Source organism: Melanaphis sacchari, unplaced genomic scaffold, assembly GCF_002803265.2.
Source record: "Melanaphis sacchari strain LSU unplaced genomic scaffold, SCAv2.0 Contig75_pilon_pilon, whole genome shotgun sequence".
In the NCBI taxonomy this organism is placed as follows: domain Eukaryota; kingdom Metazoa; phylum Arthropoda; class Insecta; order Hemiptera; family Aphididae; genus Melanaphis; species Melanaphis sacchari.
Window position 1 is genome coordinate 430,186 of NW_020271537.1, and position 22,638 is coordinate 452,823.

General features: G+C 30.4%; 1 protein-coding gene across 3 annotated transcripts in view; it reads right to left on the reverse strand.

The window, feature by feature from the left end:
- LOC112601157 (semaphorin-2A) overlaps positions 1-22,638 on the reverse strand; it is a 207,036-nt gene that overhangs the window by 35,938 nt on the left and 148,460 nt on the right. For all 3 annotated transcript variants that reach the window (XM_025348613.1, XM_025348612.1, XM_025348611.1), the window contains one exon: positions 17,965-18,016. In XM_025348613.1, coding sequence (XP_025204398.1) covers positions 17,965-18,016 — 52 coding nt within the window. The remainder of the gene's footprint in view (positions 1-17,964; positions 18,017-22,638) is intronic.

The window sequence follows — 22,638 nt, forward strand, 5'->3', positions numbered from 1 at the left end:
GTAAACGAAATGTGCTGGCGGACGCGAGTATAGTGTATACGCCATTTATTGAAAATTACAACACACTATTTACACTCCCGAGAAGGAAAAAAAACACCATTCCCGTTTACCTGTCGAACGGCATAGTCTTAGTTGGCGGGCCACATTTCGGTACGGCCGATGTGAAGGAACGATACTGCAGTGCCGGAGTGGAGAGAACGGTAACCAGGCTATTTCCGTAGTTTTTGTGCGGGAAGGGGTTGATTTACCGTTTTTGAGGGAGTATTTTACTTTTTTTCCCCGTTCCTCGCTGATCCCTCATCACGGCCCGGGTCGGGTGTGTCCAATTTGAAACTCAGCCAAACGCATTCGATGCCAAAGCGCGCGCGGGATTCGCTCGCTTGTCGTCCGGCAATAATATACACCCGATACATTAATTTACCTCGGACGGCGAGAAGAGAGAGATAGATCGATCTAGTGAGATCGAGAAGAAGAGAGATAGAGTTAGGCAGTGAATGATGATGGGGGGGGGGGGGGGGAGTGGAAATTAGATCCAATGATTAACGCGGGGCGACTCGAGAGAAAATTGTACCGGTCGAACGGGATACAGTGTTGCCGAGCGGGTGGGACGGGGCGAAAACAATCGGATTACCGGAAAGTTTTCCAAACTCTCTGTGTACAATTCTCTCTCTCTCTCTCTCTTTATACACACACACACACACAGACACACACAGATACACGTACATACGCACACATACAAGCACATATATTTATGTATATTTGGAGACAAGCGAATTTATTATTCACATTGCGGAGACTGCACCGCGACGGCGAAATAGCGAGTGTATAGAGCTATTCGTTAACGAGGTACGATTCATAATAATTTTAAGTTAATAAGTAAAGTGTTCGATGAACCGAGTAAAAATGCGATTCTGAATTTCTCAATCGGACTGTAATATACTATTTCTTATACTCGGTACTTGTCACGTAAAAAAAAAATACATTTAATATGCTGTTTAAATGTGGGTGGTATTGGTGTGTGTGTGTGTGTGTGTATTATAATAATGCATAGATTTATTATGTCGCGTGAAAAATTATGAGCAAAAAACGATCGTCGTCGTCGTTGTTTTTTTTTTTTTAATGAATTATTATCCTTTACTTATAAATACGCGAAAGTTACATTAAATATATATTTTTTAATATCGTTTAGTTTAATTATTATGTAACAATCTATTCAAACAAAGTTTTACGATAATAATTCTTCTTAGCTCGTAAATCATTATTATTTGTATACACAATCTTTACACTAAATTTGTTTTTTAACAATGCTTATTTTAATCCCAGACACTTGTTTTTTAAAATTATTATGAGCTTGTTTATTATTTTAAAACCATTTTTGTTTTACTAAAACTAGTCTTACGCATATTTTTCAATTAGACAAAACGCAAATTAATTATTAAATAATATAATAAACTACGCAGCAAGTGCATAGTGTATAATAAAATGCTTTAAATAATTACCTAAGTCAGGTTGAAATAAAATAATACGATATAAATGAGATCAAAACATTCTTTGAGCGTTACTAAAAATAAAATCTGAATTAAACTAACTCCCATAAGACGCGTACCGGCATAAACGTATAATTCCAGCAAGTTCTGCAAAGGAACGCGTTATCGGATTAAAAGGGTAAGACAAGCGGTGGATCGAGATTCATGAATTGTTAATTGGCCAGAGAACATAATTGAATTATTTCATTGTGGAACGAAAATAATTTTGAGTTCGATTAATGTTACCCTTAACTCGGCAAATTCACGTGGAAAAACTAAACATGGTATATACACGTTATTATTGTTGGAGTCATTTATTTTGTCCGCAAAACGAATTAGCTACGAAATACCGAGATATAAAATTAGTAATTCCGAAACAACGAGAATTTAGTAGCGAGGGGTCGGTTAATTTGATTCCCGTTATAGTTATTAAATATAAGTATTTACTAATCAACGGAGATGAGATTTGTTTTTTTGGGAAGAGGCCAAAACGGTTATACGCGCAAAAAGGACCAATAAAACGAGGTGAGTTATCACTTCATTATATAATGAGAGGGAGACAGCGGTGTTGGTGGCGCGGCCGAGTGAAAATCGTTTATTTTTAATCTCAGCAGAACAACAACACGCAGCCCGGGTCGTAAATTGAAATCGCTATAATTGCGATTTTAATGCAAAGTTGTGCGCGCGTTATTCTTATTTTATTCTTTATTGCCGTTTACATCCCGGCCGGCATTGTACAAGAGATCGAGTGTATATTAATAAAAAAATAAAAATATGTATACATTAAACCAACGCGTAACTATTATATCATGAAATTTATGTACTCGTGTCTTGTACTTATTACGTTTTATTACGTCGTCGTCACCGTTGTACAAATGCACGTTCTTATGACACTCGCACGAGGCCAGTGCAGAAAAATAAGATAAAGGGATAGAAAAATTGTATTTTATCTTTTGCTCCTCCTTCTCCTCATCTGTGCCACGCTTATATATTAAGCACTATTATCCGTTGTTTTCTCTACGAATAAACTCGCACACGTTGATTCTTTAGTTTTTTTTTTTGTTGAATAATATAATATATTATGTATTAAGTTCGTCGCCGCCATTGCCGGCGCAATGGGCCGTATGTAACCTAACCCACGTGGGTCGTCTCCGCGATGTATAATTTTCTATACACAAATGAATATTGAACTGTATACGGTATAGACTACTAAACCTGCTGCCATCGCAATCTCTGGGCAAATTATTCCATAACATCTGCACAAAAGAATCCTTACGACGTATAATATACGAATGAATTATTCCGACACAGCACAAAATACAACCTCAATAACATGTAAATGTGCGCATATATAGGATTTTTCGAACGATGAAACGTAAAAGACCGAGGGAGTTGGCAGGCGAAAAAAATTCACAAAGGCCAGTCGAGCGTTGGACAATGTTTTATTCACGAGATGACGTTGACAAAATCTCAGCTGCGAAACTCTCATCCCTTCCGCCCGCGTATGATGATGGTCGCGCCAACCTACCTATATATACCTATCTACTAGTGAGTCGTGAGCCGTGACTGTATTATACATAATTTGCTAGCATGCCGTTTAATCGGAAAATGTTATTGCTTGCGCATAATATAAGTCAGCTACTGTTTTACGTATTCTTGCGTGAAAATAAATATTCGTCCGCGCGAAACCTTGCATGCGTTTAGGCGAAATTCATCAAAGAAAATTGAAGGTTAACATATAATATTAAAACCCAAAGTTATTAACACAAAAGATTAAAAAAAAATAAATAAATAATAGCTAATTATTGCATAGAAACATGAGGTGACTTTTGATGTTGGTTAAAATATGTTATACGTAGAGTTTAAACATTTGAACAACATCATAATAATGTAAAATAAACTGCATCAACTCAAAATAAAATATTCTGCAAGCATAATCATCGATAATATCAACTATTGATAATCATTTTACAGCTTTATAGTATAATTTATTATCTATTTTAACGAATATAATGGATAATTAAAGATTTGATTTTAATTTTAACGAGTTAATGTAGACGCAAACAAGACAATCATAATTATAAAAACATTTTAAGTTTGCGTTTATTGTTTGAATATTAATTTTTATATTTAAGTAAACAATAATCGGTGAAAGTAAAAAAGTTTTTGTTGTTACCTGTGGGGTGTTCAAACTTCGAACACCGACAATATTCTACATAAATAGGCCACTGCTGTATACAGCATTTTTAAACGTTCATCTCTCTCGTTTTAACTTATTATTCTGACATTCTATAATATAAAATGCGTTTACAGATTAAAAAAATCAAAAAAAAATCGTCTACTGTCCTACTGTTGACGTTAATTGGATAATAATAATATTAATAATATTTATAATAGTTTTAGGTAAACGATCATCGTATTTGGTTATGCATATAACAGCGAACTTTGCACAGGGATGCGAATTTTCAGTGCACACAACCGTTCGAACCGTATTATACGATATATACATTAAGTTTTTGGCGGGATTTGGTCGTGAAAATAATGGACCCGAGCGGTTTCAAGGCACTTAATTATAGTAAGACGCACAGAACACTTTAAAAGAGGGTTAGATACATAGGATAGGATGAGTATGAGTATATACAATCGTGACGGCAAGATAGGGTTAGCATAATCAAAGAGCGTTTTGCCTTGCTGGCGGAGGCGAGTGAGTTTGATGTGCAAATAAACCACCAACAAACGCAAATTCTCTCTCTCTCTCTCTCTCTCTCTCTCTCGTTCTCTCTCGCACACGCACACACACATACACACACAAATACACACGTTTACTTACAATCGGGTATCATGCCGTTCATCACAACCATCAGTAAAGTTGTACAAGCGCGCACAGCACAACCGAAACAAACGTTATAATATCAGGAGACGGATTAAACGAGTGAAAAAAAAAAAATGTAAGTAAAACAATCCAGAGCGTGTTAGGCGCCTTTGACAATTCGGCGAGATTCGGTACAGTATTGTTATATTATTATAATAATATGTTATTATTACTACTATTATTATTATTATTATTCCATTGTCATCTGGTGAATTGCTGAGCGTGTTAGGCGTAGTGGATATATGACATATACACGTACGCGTAGCAGTGATGGCGGTACGCATAACCTCCGGCCGAACGAAACGATTTGACCATGAACGGATAATGAATCGGAATGTTATAACAATAATAATAACAATAATAATAGTCACAATAATGTGCCGATAATCACGCGCGTTCAAATCGAGCTACAAACCGTGTTGTTAAGGTTTCTCGTTTCGGGTCGTTCGCAAGTTTTTTTGGATAATTGAATTTTTTTTTTAGACTAAAGTATTAAATTGTCGATCGTATTTTTTTTTAACGATTTTCTCAAATTTTTTTTTTTCAAATATCTCTCTACCGTCGTAGCTTAATAAAATAAATGGACGTGATAATGATCGCTATACAGATCTATCCGCCAGATACGTCTTTGCCGTCTTCGTAACCTCAGACGTTTTGCGTGAAACTTTTCTGTATAAAAAGTATGATATACCTAACTAAACCATTGCGTATAAATTCTAGTAGAGAATTTACTCTCTACAATGACATAAAATATAAACTCTATTAAAACACAATAGGTGTAAGGTTAGCGACCACAATATATATATATATTATATTGGATATTATGTTTAGACACTAAATTTCTTAGGTGTCGGAAACCAACACTCGAGAATTAAAACTCTCGGATCTACTATCGGATTATATATTTATAACTTCTAAAAAGTAATATTGATTATATTAAATAAAAAATAACATATTTATACTTCTAAAAATGTACGGACGCATAATCCACTTTAAAGAATAAGTTAAATTAATAATTTTTAATGTGGCAAAATACATCCACTTGAAATAAATAATTCGAAATGAGTTTTCATGATAATATTTAACATCACATTTTGTGCGACTATACAATTTATAAAAATAAATCGAGAGACTATTGTCTTTAAAAATCAATTGTAAGTACATTTTATAATATAACAATCATTAAATAATAATAAAAATATAAGAAATCATCTATTATAATAAATCATATTTGATAAAATAAAGTAAATTTTTATTACGAAGTCATAGTTAAAAAATATAATATGAAAATTGTGAGAAAAAATAATTGTTTTTACGAATAAGATTGGATTGAACTTTACAGTTAAAACAATACAATATTACGTGTCACATTAATTGTATAAAATTTAATTAATTTATAGGTACCTACTGAAGTAATCAAGTTTTTACGTGATGTATTGCGGAAATTTAAACTCTGAACTTTACTATATTAACAATCTCAGGCTAGGTTAAAATATAGACCATCATTGGATGAAAACAACAACACGTACTATGGACAGATTTATAGGGTTTTTTTTTTTGTTTTATCTCGAAATAAAGATTTATTTTTTAAGGATAAAAATCATAACTAATTTCATTATTATTTTACTTGTTTTTATATTATTTTTATTTTTAATAAAAAATAAATTAAATTAGATTTACTTATATTAAAATAAGATTTGTAGTATTGTATACATTAAGTTAATTTTCTTTTTAATAGTTTAGAATTCTGTTCATTTATATATAATTTAAACCTTATACAAGAAATACGAAGTCTTCAATTTAGTGTAGTACCATAAATTTGTGGCGTACGTTAATCATTCATCATCGTCAATTCAACGTATTATCAATTTATTGATGCAGCAATATATTACGTGGTTAATATATTGTAAAATGTTGGGTGAAAATAAATATTTACATAGTAATTTACTTACATGCTGCAAAGTAAAAATGATTAATAGCTTATTTCAATTATTATTTTATAATCTTATCGATAACTAAAAATTCATAATGCAATTTTTGTATATTTTATTGGTAGCAGAAATTATTATAAATTGCAGACTTCCAAATCAGTCAAAGAATCACAAATTATTAGATAATATTATAGAACATTTTATTATTTCTATTGGAATATAATAAAGGTGCCTATATATTATAGATGTATATTTATTGTAATATTATAATTATTCTAAACTATTATTGAGAATTTAGTTTTTATTTTTAACAAAGTTTACAGTAATGCTCCTGAAATAGAATATAATATTATGTATTTAGTTTTGAAACTATGTATTTAATTACTTAGTGATAATGTGTAATCCTGTAATAATACTTTCTTAGTCTCAGACTTATATATAATCCATTAGGAAGGTCAATATAGAAACTATATATAGAGGATTGACTTGACTTTTGATTGGGTCTTATCTAAATATATAATAACTTTATACACATCTGACAAAGAAAGATGAACTATTATTGATCGTATAAATTTAATGTTGAGAAAATATTAAGTAAAAAATGAAAGGAAAGTTGTTCAATCTATTAAAAAATCTCTTTTTTGTTCTCCATTTAAATATAACATAATATACATAATAACTATACAATATATTTACATAAGATTTAATGTTTTTTTTTTTTTTTTTTATTGAGCATAAACTTAAATATTATCTAATTTTTGTTGTATATTTTAACAAACAAATCTGATAATATAAAAGGAACTTCTTAAAAAGTAAAGAATAAGTGAGATAAGTTGTTTAAGGAGAAAAATGTGAATATATTTTGTAACAAGTTATTCTTTGTAAAGTTTAAAAATAATACAATTTCTTTCGAACACAAATGAGCTCACGGATGGAACTTGAAAACGACGACTACGATGAAATTGAAATCTAAAATTGAATTTCAACACATTGGTTGAAAAAAAAAAGTAAATATAAATAATCAAAAAAATACCTATTCATAGGTAGGGAAAGTAGTGTTTTTGTTGCGTATATTTTATGTAACTTTTAAAATTTTATTTCAATATATATTATTATTGAAATTTGAAAACCAAACATGATTTGTAGTTGGATTGGAGTATGCCGGTACATTTCGAGTTCTAATATTTTAATATTTTAAATTTTAAACAAAGAATGTGTTATTAAATGATATACAATTTAGTCAATTGTTTTGCAAATACATTAAAAAAAAAGTAATTCTAGTAAAATTGATATGCATAAATCAATAAAGTGTACCTGTAGATACTCGTTTTATAAATAATTTATTAAAATATAAAGAACAATTTGATTAAGCACAGAATATTTAACTATAGATTAAAAGCAAACGTTGACTTTATAGAAACATTAATAAACAAATAGAAGGATAGTATCTATAACAATAATTATTAATAGAATAAATAAACGATACTGCAGGACGTTTACATAAGTCGATATCAAATAAAAACGTCCATTTTCAATGGGATTATCGTAATTAAATGTGTGATTTTATTTTAAAAATTCGACAATAAAATATTGTAATATATTACCCGTGTACCGCCCTAGGGGAGAAACGGACGAGACTTATTATTACTATTATTCGATATTATTGTTATTTTCACTTCGGAGCAGGATTCGTTATACGACAGAAGGGGCGGCCAAGGCGGCTACCCCGCTAACGCCGCAGAGGGCTGCCGAATGTTTTTCCATAATATTCGTGGCGACCGGACGAAACGTCGGCTTAAATCCTGTGCACAGTGCATCGCCCTAATAAATAACATGTATATATACTCGGTGCACCTACTTTAGGGTTGGAGGAAGTGGGGATATATCAGTTTAATAAGCTATTCGTTTAATTTACGGCTGACGGTAATACGCCGATAGTATATATATAATATAATATATATATAGATTATATGAGTAGTTTTTTTTCGCATAAGGTGGGGTGGGTGTTATTCTGGTGCAAATATCCCGTCGTAAAATATCCGGAGGGAAGGCCGCGAGCACGGCGACACTGCACCGATCAGGGACGACAATAATTACAATAAAAGCTCTGCGGCCTTATATTTATCGTGAATTGTCCCGCAATAAAATTTTATTTACTCTACCACACGACCGCGGTTAGAGCGACACAACAAATCGGGTACAGGGAAATATATATATATATATATATGTGTATAATATATACTCAATGTTTATAAATAAATACTGCCCTGGCTATTAGTAGTCATGTTTCAATTTGCCCGGCCCAATCGTCGTCGTGGAACACGTTTGAAGGGGTTTGGTTAATGATTTTTGCGGCTTTAATAACTGTTTGCAAATACAGTAGCGACCGTCGCGCGCACTACTCGTGCACACCGTTTTAAATGAAAAATAGTGCAATTTATATCGACCTTTGGGGGGGTGAATACGACAAAGGGAAATGCGGGAGGAAGGGGTACGAAGATGACCGACGCGCGGCAGCTCGGTTTTATCGGCGGAATGACATTTTATGGGTAACTAAATAACAATTAAATCGTTATTAGAACGCTAATTTTAGGTATATATTATGATTGTATAATGTGCACCATAACTGTGATATATTACACGCGATACGACGTGATAGCCGCGAAGCGTTATCACAAACGTGACTGTACGAATTTGAGGATAAAAATCAAACGTTTCTTTTAAGAAATGTTTTAAGGGACCATGCACACTGCACAGCACATTCTAGACTAATATCATTTGATAGCGGTACGATTTCCACGCAATATATTATTTACCTATTTCAATTTTTGTGTTCAAGATGCATTTTAAAATTTTATTTTGATGTTTTTTTTTTATATATAAATGACTTTATAAAATTATTCTATTTGTTTGAAACGAAAATATAAATATTACAATAAATTTCACTTTTAGACGTTTATTTCATATTCTATAAGACGATATGTTTCATTTACGTGTTACAAATGTAGATGTAGATTACTACCTACTGGTTTTTGTGTAATTTATAATTATACGTTTAAATAATAATTTTAAGAAAGCGCAACGCTCGATTACACTGGTATAGAGAATGTTTCATCATAATGGCTTTTTAATTTATTTCTTAACCCCATTTTATTAAACAACACTAGTAAATTATATTCACTCTTAAGACCACATTACTAAGAATATATGTAATATAAACTACTTTTGTTATATATACTTATACAATATAATATTTTTTTTAGATAAAAATATTTAGAAATTAATAAATTTTACAATTTTACTATTAAAATATTATTTTGTACATCAATCAATTTATTACGAAAAAATATATTATTTATACTTTACTTTAGACTTTGAGAGGAGTATTCCAATTTTAATATTAATACTGTACTATAGACATATTTAATTGTTTAAAATTTCATAAAAACGTAAGAATCAACTATTTAATTTTTATGAATTTATTGTACAATGAAATTTTTTTTTTTTTTGTAAATATATCAGAAAAATTAGATTACGTGTACGAATTATCTTAGATAAATGATTGCTCTAATATTATAATAATATTTGTTACAATAAAGTTAGGTTCTGGATGATATTAAAAGAAGAAAAAAAGATTTTAATTATCAATAATTCAGAATGAGCGTTTATTTCCATTTTAAATTATAAATTTAAATTAAATAATCTATAAAACTAAAATGAAACTGGAATCATATGCCAAATAATTAAATGATATTTGTATTTATTTCAAATTATACGGTTTTTGTACACAATTAATTTTAATGACGATCTACTGTTGAAATATAAACGCTTCGTTTGGTGTGCCAAAAGAGGTGCAATAATTTTTAAAAAAATAAATGAAATGCCAATCAGTTTATTGTGTTCTTTAGATTGTAAAATTAATTTTACGATGGTCATATCATTATAAATGACCAATAGTGGTCACTAATAGTGGTATGAAATATTACAAATAATTAAATGTTTGTATCTATATACGGATAAACGTAATTAAAAATAGATTTTAATGATCAAGAAATAGCAATATAATACGATATTCCTATACTTATCGAATAAATCAAAATCAAATATAAAAAAATATAATTTTTGGCGAAAGTATACATTTTTATCTTTGGATAATCCGTTTTTTCCGTAATTTGGAGTTCCGTCAATGGTCAAGATCTTCATACATGTTTTCGCCCGCTAATTTTATGTAATCTATATGCTATCATATATGCTTATCGTACAAATACGTATTAGGTATGTGTTTAGACTGTACATTTTTATAATAATAATAAAAAAAAAAATTAGATCAACGATCAAAATTCAAAACTTACATAGATTTTTCGATTAAGGAAAAAATCTTTATAGAGCACGTGAACACGGATACATATATATTACATGTACCTACACAATATGTAATCCAGCGGAAAGAAAAAAATCATCTTCCTAGCCGCGGGACACGAACCACCGTTGGAAATAATTAATTATATTATCTCGGGCCACGTGAAAAACCGAACGGATCCAAGAACGTGCAAGACATGTTATACATGTATACACTTAAAGGTACACTTTCAGTGTGGTGTAATAATATGAGGTTATTCTGGAGCTAATGGGGCACGTATAACTGTCAGGACAGTTGCCGTTGATAAATTGTCGTCGTGGAAATTGCTCGCGAAAAAAGATCCCGCCGCGTTTCGGGGATGAGTGGTAGATAATGATATAATATACATACTATAAATAATGATATTATATACTATAAATATAAATATAATATAATATAAAAGAAATCGATCATATCGTGTATTATCATTATATCGTTTAGAATATTTTCATCAAGAGACCGTCACGAGTGCACACGTTTTATATTACATTCCATATTATATAAGCATGCAGCAGTCAAGTAAGTGTCATAGAGACACGCAGAGAGGGAGAGAGACGAGAGAAACGATGCAACTGCAGCTGCATAGCGTTAAAAGAGCAATAAACAGTTTTAGGACGAAGTCCAAACTTTTAATTTAATATAATAATATCTTGGAGTCCGCAAATAGGATATGAGCGGACAGTCGGTCGAGGCTACCCGAGACATTGGTGTTTGGTGTGTATAGAGGGTAGAGATCTTTAAGGGATTTTGATATCATCGCGGCGGCTGAATATATCGGGTCGTTTAATAATAGGCCGGCGGAGAGGTTTTTGTTTATCAGTATGCGAATCTCTTTTTTCTGCCGGCGCCGTTTTGTGGACGTTTTCGACTCCATCCAGACCAATAAAAATAGCCCTCCGTTCCCGCCAAAAACAAAAAAAAAAGAAAAAGATAGGAAAACGAAGACAATCCGCATATACGACATATCGTTATATACTCACTTTATGATGTTTGGTTCTTATGTTTTTACGACTAAAAAGACGTCACGTTATTGTATTGGATTGACCAATCCATTCCGAGCTAATATATCCAGCACCAAATCCGTAGTTTTACCCTCCATTTCACTACACTACACCTAACCGTCACTGTGGCTATGAAATCGATTTCATTTTATTTGATTAAATACGTCGACAAAGCGTTAATATTCTACGTCATATTATTATCGCTCATATCTAAAAAATCAATGTCAGCAATATTTCTATTAAATAGATAAAGAAAAAAAAATTACAAAGAACAATATTTTACACGGAATACATGATATCAATTTCAATTTCAGTGTCTATACATTGCATTTTCAATTATTTAGCTTTATAGTTATTTTCATCTTATACATATTTAATAAATATTATATTTTTTACTTTAACCAATGAGACCAGACAAGAAGATTATTAATTAAAAAGAATATAGAGACAAAAGCTTTCTATTCATTATAAAAGGTAGGACACAAATATTAATTAGACTCGTTAATAATGAGGCGAAAGTAAAATTATAAGTAATAAAATTGTAAGAATGAAATGGAAAAAAATAACGTATAAAAAGTGTTTAATTTATTTATTTATTTTTTTTTTTTGTCTACTTATTTGTATTAAACCTATACGTAAATCCTGTATTCAAGCTGATAAATCTGAAAGAGATGATAGACGAGTATACTAACCTTCTCATTACTGTTTTTGAAATTTCTCTTCTGGTAAAACTAATTTGCAACAATTCTCGTTTCCTTTTATTTTTTCTCTTCATTCACTCTTTGCACGCCATAGATTTTCATTTACTCGGCCGCAGCTTATTTCCCGACATAACGGTTCATTCGGTCTTTGACGGAAAATGGAATAAGTTGGGACATGGCCTGTAGTGACGGTTATAGGGTGGGTGATGAAACACTCTTATTCGCAAAAATAATAGTAATAATATGAGAGGGTAGTGAAAAATGTGTAAGTATAATAAACTAGGGCTTGAAATTAAATTCACGCGACTTACAAAGTTATCCGTGTAGATGTACCGATTCTAAATTACTATCAATCGTTGTTAAAAAGTAAAAATATGAATTTAATGTCAAAGGTATTAATAAATAAGTTAAAAAGAACACAAGTCTACTTATTTCTATCGTATTATAAAGAATAGTATTCATTGGTTTAATTCGTTAAGAGAAAATAAATTGTACTACAATATTTTTTTACTATGGTTTTCTTTTTTGTTTCATTGGTCGTCGGCGAAACAATATCACTGTCTACCAGAAAACTTGTTACAAGTGTCTCATTAAAAGAAATTGTTCTGCGTTACTAATGAACCCTTTACAGACACTATATACGTAAAAAAAAACACATACAAAAAGGTTTATAATGGTTGGGTGGATTTTCCTTCGACAGGGACAATTTGGTTTATGCGCGGTCGGGAGTCGTCATTAAATTGGTCAAATTTGATTTTCACACGTTATACCACGTACTGTATGTTTGGAAAAAAATTTAATTTGCAGGAAAAAACATATAGTAAAATTGCATGTAATGAAACCATAGTTATTGTGTGTTTTGTTTGGGTTCTGAAAAGTTGAATTCATTTTCAAAACTTTTGTTTGCGTATTTCTTTCATGAAATACGTGTAATATTATGATGTATCTATTGCATGTATGACGGTTAATATAGAAATATGTAAATCTGTTTAAATTATTGTTTTCAGTCATCGGAGCGGTCTCAGATTTTTTCACACATAAATGTTATATATTACCTACTATAAAATAAATGTGTACATTTTAATTTTAATTTATAATTGTGGATTAACGTAATTCAATAAATACTTGTTGTATTTATTTAAATATAAACAACTCTGTACAAACGAGGATTGATATATACTCGTAGGTCTCCCGATAATATTATTTTCGTCATAAAACAAGTAAAATATACAAGATTCGATCACATAATAGTTTAAGACATTTTTATTTTTTATTATTAAAAAGTTTTCTCCAACAATAATTTCCTGAAAAATATTTATTTATGCCTCATGATTTATTCTCGAAATATTGCATGCATTATTAGTGTTGCCGAAATACGTCTCTTTAAAAAGTAAAAAGATACAAATTTGTGTTCACTTGAAGGTAGCAAAAGTTTACAATTTTTGGTTTTAAATGCAATTAATGTAGGTATACGTGAACATGTTGAAACGTAGTTCGTCATATTTTGCAAAGCGTAAAGCGGTAAACTTCTTTAGACCGCTTCAAGTATTCACGCACGTAAAACGTATGTACACGACGAACAAGTTTCTTTCGCTTGGGGCACCCTCTTCTCACGCTTAATTCTCATTTGTACCATTCGACAAAACTTCGTTAAGGAAAATCAGAAAATCGTCGACCGTATTTTTGGCAACGAGACGACTGTGAGATTCGGCATAGTTACTTAAAACGAATTCTTGTACGAAAAGTACGTATACCTCGATGACGAATCTCTTCTATTAAAACATTCCAGATGTAAGATGATCGGATTCAACTTTAAATTACGTTATACGACCCGTGGTTTTAATACGTTTTCAGATGAAACTTTTGTACACCGTATTAAATTAAAACATTTCAATATCGTTTATAGTAAAATATTTTTTTTTAGTCACCAGTCAGCAGTGAAATCAAAATCAAAAATGAAACATTTAAATACGATAAGTACGATAGTTTCCTAACTCACATTTGTTTAGTTTGTTATATTATTACGTACACTCTTTATTTGTGATTATTATAATGAAATCATTTATTTATTTTGATTTGAAAATAGCAAATTATAAAGACATATGTAATAATAGCTGAATATTTTTTTTATATGTATTCCGGAGTTATTATTCGTTTCTTTAATAGCGAAAATTATAATTAGCATTTGAATACTGCGAGTATATATTTAAGATTTTCTGAAGAAAAATAAGTATTGTTATAACATAATGAGAACGTGATAAAATGTTAATACAAAAGGCTCGGACTAATGATACAACGTTTAATAATAATGAAAATAATTTCTATTTTATTTAAATGCCAATATTATAATAATGAATGTCAAAAATTCACCCTCCGGATTAAATTCCACTTATGTACAATGTAAACCCAGTGTGTGGAGTGGGGTGGGAAAGCATTACACATTACGAACGGCCTGTGTAAGTTTTCGCTATAAATTTGTAAGCTCCGATTAGTAACATAAAATATTTATTTTTTTTCAATTCTTATAATAAATCCATGATAAAATTTTAAATGCATTTTTTTATATGGATGAGCAATAATATTGTAATTACATGTTTCTATTAGCTGAAATTATTTTTAATCGTAAATATTTTACTCTAGGGCTGAATATAGAATATTGCAACCGGATTTGTGTGCTTATTTGAACAAAAACAAAACGCTATGCAGTCACCACGAGGAGGGAGATCGGTAAAAAAAAGTTTTCCGTAAAATGCTTCCCTATCGGACGAATTACGTTGAAAAGCTCGACTTTAATGTCATTGCTATTTGGTGGTTGGGTGTGTGTGTGTGTGTGTGTGTGTGTGTATGTATACATAGATACAGGAATGATAGACATGGTATATATAGCGAGGTCGTTACATTATATCATTATATGGCAGCGAAGCAGATAGAAGCCTTTTGGCTTAAATGTTTAAAGACGTATTAACCGTTTTATGGATTTTCAGTACCTAAAATTCCTGAACCGACCAACATTATAGAGTTGGTGATTCTAAAAGGGTTGACCACATAAAATATCGCTATGTATACCCATCAAAGTATGAGCGTAGTATTGGGATCATTACGTACCTACATTGCTGCTCTGTTGGCTATAAGTTATTATTTTAATTACGATTTATTGTGCCATGGTGAGATGCGACGACCTCGAGGGATTTAAACTTGTTTAGAAAAATACGAGTACGATACAGTAACATAGTTTTTTTTTCACATTCAGTGTACTGTACGAATTTAATTCAATAAAAGTTCAAAATAAATGGCCTCAGGTGAGTGAAAAGTCGAGTTTCCCTTTATCATATTTTTAGGTTTTTTATTTTTTATTTTTTATAATATGTATAATGTAATATTAATAACGATAAATGAGACTAGAGCAGCTTTTAAAATTTACGACCTTTGACCTTTTCAGCGTACATGCGTGTAAATACCGAAATTTTTGTCTCTCCACTTCTTGCCTTCACTATATTCTCCAAACGAGGTTAAACAGGACTTGTGATTTATGCCTAGCAATTACATGCGGTCAAAAGCCCACCGGGCGCGGGCCTGAGAATGCAATTAGGTTGCATCGTTGATGTACGACCAAAGTGAGAATTTTGAAGATTTTAATTTGCCACAATTGCTTCACCGTGTAAATGAGAGTACCGTTAATTTCGGAATGTTCTTTCAACTTGAAATTAGTTCGAAACGCCCGGAACACCTCCTCCTACTCCTTGCCACGAAAGCTCCCTATTACTTGTTATTCACCGTCTCCTTGTCAGACATTTTTTTTAACTGAAAAGTTATTAGCATTAATAACTCTTTAAATATCCCCTCAGGTAAATAAATAATTTCTCTAAAACAATTCCCAACGAAAAGTAACGAGGATATTAAACTAAAACGGATATTAAAACTACTATAGGTACCTATACTTTTTTTTTTTAATTATAAAAATATATTTTAAAAAATTTGACTTGTAATAAATAAAATTAAAAAAAGGAAGTTTAATTGAAATAATTTGACAAGAAAATGGCATTTGTTTTTTTTTTTTTTTTTGTGTGTATTCGCCGGTTACAATATAATTGAATTTATACGAGTACCATTTCTTCTATATACATACAAAACATTATATTACACACATATATGTATATATGTCAGTCTGTATTCAGTTACATACTTTCTTTATTCCGATATTCGTTGCAAAAAATAACATTGGTTCATGATATACCATTTATATTAATAGTTGTTTATTTTACGTTTTACTAGGAGTCATAATATATATATATATATATATAAATATATATACTGTCCGTAAACTATTAAAATATATAATAATATAACATTTCTTGATAAAAAACATACACATACATATTGCTCATAAACATATAAGTATGATATAAGGTAAATAGCGTGGAATGTGATCCAAATAGCCTGAAGCACTGCCAATTTGCCAATTTCGAAAAAAAACACATACTATCAAATATTTATAAAAATATTTGAAACTCATTATTAGACATAGGTACAAGAATTTTTAAAGGTAGGTAGTCAAGATTATATTGAATATTTAGGTACCATAAGTAAACATAACAAACTTCGTATAATTACGTAGATATAGTTGGTATATTCGTACCTACAAGTATATTAATGACATTCTTTTAAATTATAAGCTTATTTTGCATATTATATTAAAACTAATATTTTTGGTTATATATTATATGAATATGTTATAACGTAACAATAAATAATTTAATCAACTTGGATGAACAAAACGGTATTAACAAGATACTGTTAAATTAATATAAATTAGTATTAAATATTCAGTATTTTAGTATATAACTTGTAAAGGTTTAAAGGATCTTGAAAGTATGAAGGGAAATGATATTGTGGATTATACTAGTACTATGAGATCTAAAATAATTTATTCGTTTAAATTATTTTGAAAATATTTGAAAATTGAATATGTTTGTTAATGTTATTAGATTATTTTTAATATATTAACCTTTGAAGTGTACTTTAAACATTCATGTTTATCATTACTTTAACAATTTAAAATAGCCTTAATAGTTCGAGTGTAAAACACTAAAAATAATTGTTTTTTTTTTTGCGTGATAAATAAAATTATTTGGCGCATAAGACGTTCTAATATTAAAGGTTTTATTTTTTTCAATACACATCTATTCAGATATTAGCTCATAATAAGTGGTATTATAAAAGTGTTTATATAAATAAGGCATATTTGTTGAACATTTTTAATTTAAGTCATTTAAATCAATTGCAATAAGAATTCCATTAAATATAAAAGATCCTTAAGCTTTAATAATACGTTTTATTTTGAAGAAGTACCTATTTATTACAACAATTCAATGGGCGTGTAACGAAGATACTTAATTATTTTGTATCTTTATATACACTCAAAAATACTTATTTGAAATTATTTCAATCTAGTGTAATAGGTTATTAATGAAAAAATAGTTAAGCTTAAAGTTATTGTTTTTAACGTTAAAGAATAATTAATATTTTGTACGTACCTTGCAGCTTGAGTGGCTGATGTTGCTCAGGTTGAGCCGGTACACGTGATCCCTGAAAACCAAATTAACCAATGTTATATTATTAATTAATTAACGAAGTACGAATGGATGAATGTTCAAGAAGGGTGGGAGCACTAAGGTGATTAGTACTGTAATAGACAAGGGCCTGTCACTATTTAGACGATTGAAAAGTTTTCGACCCCACAGTGAACTGTCAGTAGGCAAAACTCGCGTAGGTCGATTCGTACCACCGGCTTCCGTATATATGTGTGCGGACTTTGGAATATTGACCAGGGATGGGAGAGGGGATGACAGAGAAATGATTAAACTTTAGAATTAATTTGGGATCAGAATTTATGTTTATATATATATATGAAATTGAATATGTGCTGTCGAGCTAATTACGGGGTGTATTTGGAAATTGGAATGTTTGTTTGGTATAGAGCACTACGCATCACACGTCACGGGCAAGATGATGATAATAATAATAATATGATCATGCTAAAAAGAGACGGACGTCTGCAGGCGTATCAAAGAGTTAAGTTTTGTCGATAGACGTATGCACGGAAAATGATATTCGCGCGCCAGTATAATCGTATAATGTGTATTATTATGATTGTCTAGGGTGTCAACGCAATGAAGGCGATAGCAATAATAATAATAATAATAATAATATACTTGAAATGTGTTATTCCACGTGAAAGTTTGTCACGTAGAGTCAAAATTTGCATTAACTTGGCATGCATTCGAATTCACATATATAGATATTGGAGAGAATTTTATCTTTTATTTTTGAAATCGTGGTTTTTATTTTCGACCTAAACCGTTGCTTTCATCAAGCATTCAAAGGTATTCGATAAAAATTTAATCATATTTTCGATTTTTAACCGTTATTATTAGGTAAAGGTATAAATTGTTATTTTTGTTTTATGTACCGATTATTGTTTAGAGCACATAAGCTCGGTAATATTAATAAATGAATTAGAAAAGAGACAAAAAAAAAAAAAAATAAATAAAACATAAATAGAAGAGTTTGGTAGTGTGAGTGGAATTGCTTATTCAAACGTTAGCTATATTAAAAAAACAAAAATAAATCTTCTTCCCAAAATGTAACTAAATCTTTGCATGTGTTCGTATATACTTTCGATGTTGTTGAGTAGTTTCTCATCTCAAGAAGTGCGATCAGTAGCATTATAAAACTTATGTTTCACGCATCTACGCGGGCTAAGAGAACCGTAAATCGCTATGAACACGATTATCGTGTTCCCGAATACATTAAAATAAAAAGCTGAAACGGTATTATGCACACCTTTCGAACGAGATATTCGCGTTGACCCGAGAACAGTGAATAATATTTTCGTGCCGGGTTGTCCACACCAAGATTATTATTGTTGTCAAACGTACCACTGTTCTTTGAAATCTTCAACAACGATAAACATACAACTTAAAAAATGTCCTGACCTATATTAATTGGTAATATAAAGATTTTCCGTTCATATTATTAATTTTCAAGTTATAACGCTTAAATTGATTATTGCGACGTGAACGTGTATTTGCTAATTTTTCTGAATATAAGTCCCGTATCAAACTATCAAGACGATCTTACAAATCCGACACAGCATCACTAACAACGAGCAAAATTATTATTGTTATCGACTACTTGTTGTACGAACCATTAATATTAATGTCATTATTTCTGAATGTTTCTTTAGCATCTGACGGACCTGGTCAGATTATATAGTTATTATTATTTATTGTTTTAGGTGTAAATGATTTTTATCTGCTTAAATTTTCTTTCTTTATTCTTTTTCGAAGGATAAAACAATATGCACGTTACTTCATTTATAACTCTACAGCACTAATATATATAATAGTTTTTGGCAGACAACAAGTAAAACCTTTATTAAATAATTATTACAGCTTTGTTCAACATAAATAATATTATATCTAAGATAGAAATTAAAAATTTTTGAATGAATGAAATTTTAAAGATTTGACTCTTCTACATGTTATAAATAAGATATTTATTGTAAATACAAGAATAACAATCATGGCCTTAAATTTTTTTGTTTAAAATGATAAGGTACTTTTCCATTTATTAAAAAAAATGATTACACAATTAAATTAATGAATTGACAAAATAATAAAAATAAAATTACTAACTACAAATTGTTATCACAATTTTTGTACAACCACAATAATTTATTGATATATAATATCTATATAAAATCACTATGAACTTAATAAAGTTTAGAAATAATATGAATATATATTTTTTTATCAGTTAACTTGACTATACATTTTTTTAATATACGCAGAGATTTGCCAGATTCATTATTACTTCGAATTATCTAAATATCTTAAAAATCTTTAAAGAAAAAATTGTTTACAATATAAAAATTGTCGATAATAATAAACGAAAATCGGTTTAAAATAATTTATTACATTTTTAACGACAATACAGCATTGAATGGTGCCAATGCAAACGAAGCGAAACCAATGTTCACTTCTGTTTAATATTTTGATTTTGGAGTACGTCATAATTGGAGAAAAATAATAACAATATAATTTTAAACCGTAATAATGGAACGGTAATTGTACATCTCGTCACGACTGCATAATACAGCTCAAGTTATTTTGATTTATTTGCGCGTTCGGTTGTGACACAATTTTTACCGCGTTTCAATTAAAAAACCAAATACTCATGTAATATTCCCGATCAAGAGTTATTTTATTTCACGAACGATTTCTTTTATGCCTCGCGGGGGTTAGCGCAACCATCTCGCCCTCGGTATGCACATTGCCGCAGCAGAGATCAATATCCAGCCAGATTACCATTACTTTCATACCACGGTGCCGGCGTTGACTTTTTATTTAATTATAAATTTTTTCGTCTACCCAACCGTGCGTTAATTTCATTTCGAGCGCCCAGTGGGTGCCACGCCGGCTCCGGTGCGGGGCGAGAGCGGTACAAATTGACGGGGAATTTTTCGTCCCAATAATTCGGAGGTGGGCGGGCAGCGAAAGCGGTATGGGTGAAAGGACGGCTTTTTAAAAACAGCCTTTAGAATGTCATAACGAAACGGCGTATAAATCAGCTGCAGACCCCTACAACAAGCTCACTCCGACCTTGCAGTGTATATAAATATATTATATTATATGGTGAACGCCGTGCCGCTATTCTTCTGCGGCGGCGAGAGATCGAACCGGAACGCGCCAATCGTCGGAGTACGACAACAGTGACGGGGTAGCAGACTGAGGAGTGAGAAAGAGAATTCAAGTATACATATATACACACACAGTGTGTGTGTGTGTGTGAGAGAGAGAGCATTATAGCTGCAACGGAAGAGACCAGATGAGAAGCGGGGGAGGGCGACTGTTTAATTTCACGGTTCGACTGGCAAACTCTATGCTATTTACTATATTATATATATATAATATATATATGTATAAATATAATATATATGAGTGTGCGTTTGTTTCTGTGTGAGTGTGGCTCGTTATTTAGTTCACAAAACAAACATACGATACGGCAATGATGAGCCGCCGCGGAACTCGCAGTGGAGATACCGCGGTTAAGATCTGGTTTTTTTATTTTGTTTGTTTGGTTTATACCATGCGCGCTGTGGATGTATGGCGCGGCGCGGTGAATGCGAGTGTAAAGAAAGCCTATCGATATTTAATATTGCATAGATTTACTTTAATTCTCATTAATTAACAATGACGAGGGTGACGACCGGAGACATCGCACGGTAGTCGTTCGTTCTTGTTGATAGTTAATGTCCTTGAAAATACATCCGTTTATCTTGAAAAGTTTTTCAATGCGCATTGGATTAATGATAAAGTTTATAACATCCCGAAATCAAATTTTCATAAATATTTATTGCCATCATCGTTCGATAAAATAAACATTTAAAAGTACTGTTTATCATTTTGTTTTTACTAATAAATTATGTGTAATTAGATTTTTTGTAAATAATAGAATAGTATGTTTCAAACAAAGATGTGTAACATATGTATATATATATACGATTTTATTTGTATTTGTATTCAATAAAAAATTAAGAGAATGGTTTTAATAAAATATATATTAGTAGGTAGAAAATAATTTAATACATTAACCAAGCTTATAATATTATTGTTAGTAAATCGAATATAAAATATTAAGTAGAGATAGTTTTATAGATTAGCTTATAACTTTACAGATAAAATAATATTAGGTTGTTCGATAGTTTGAATCTATTAATATTTATAACGACAAGTTTATTTTATATTATTAATTTCAATGGTATTTGTACACGAATTGTAATATTGATGAAATGTTCGGTATTTTTTTTCAAACCATAAAATGAAAGGTTTATTTTGCATAAACAACTTAAAAAATCATTTGTGATAGGCATAATAATATCGTCATATAATTCTAAGGAAAATAATGTTATGTATACCTACTTTTAATAGAAATTTACGTATTATATAAAAAAATATAAAAAATTTTAAATATTAAATTCAGTTTGAATAAAATAAAACAAAATATGTATGTAAATATTTAATATTAACAATATAAACAAAAATTCAATATATTGCACGTGTATTGTTTTCACGAAACCCAAGTGCGCAGTTTTTAAGTTTTAATGTATTTTTTTTTTTTCATTTGCCGTGAACGTGTTGTGTATA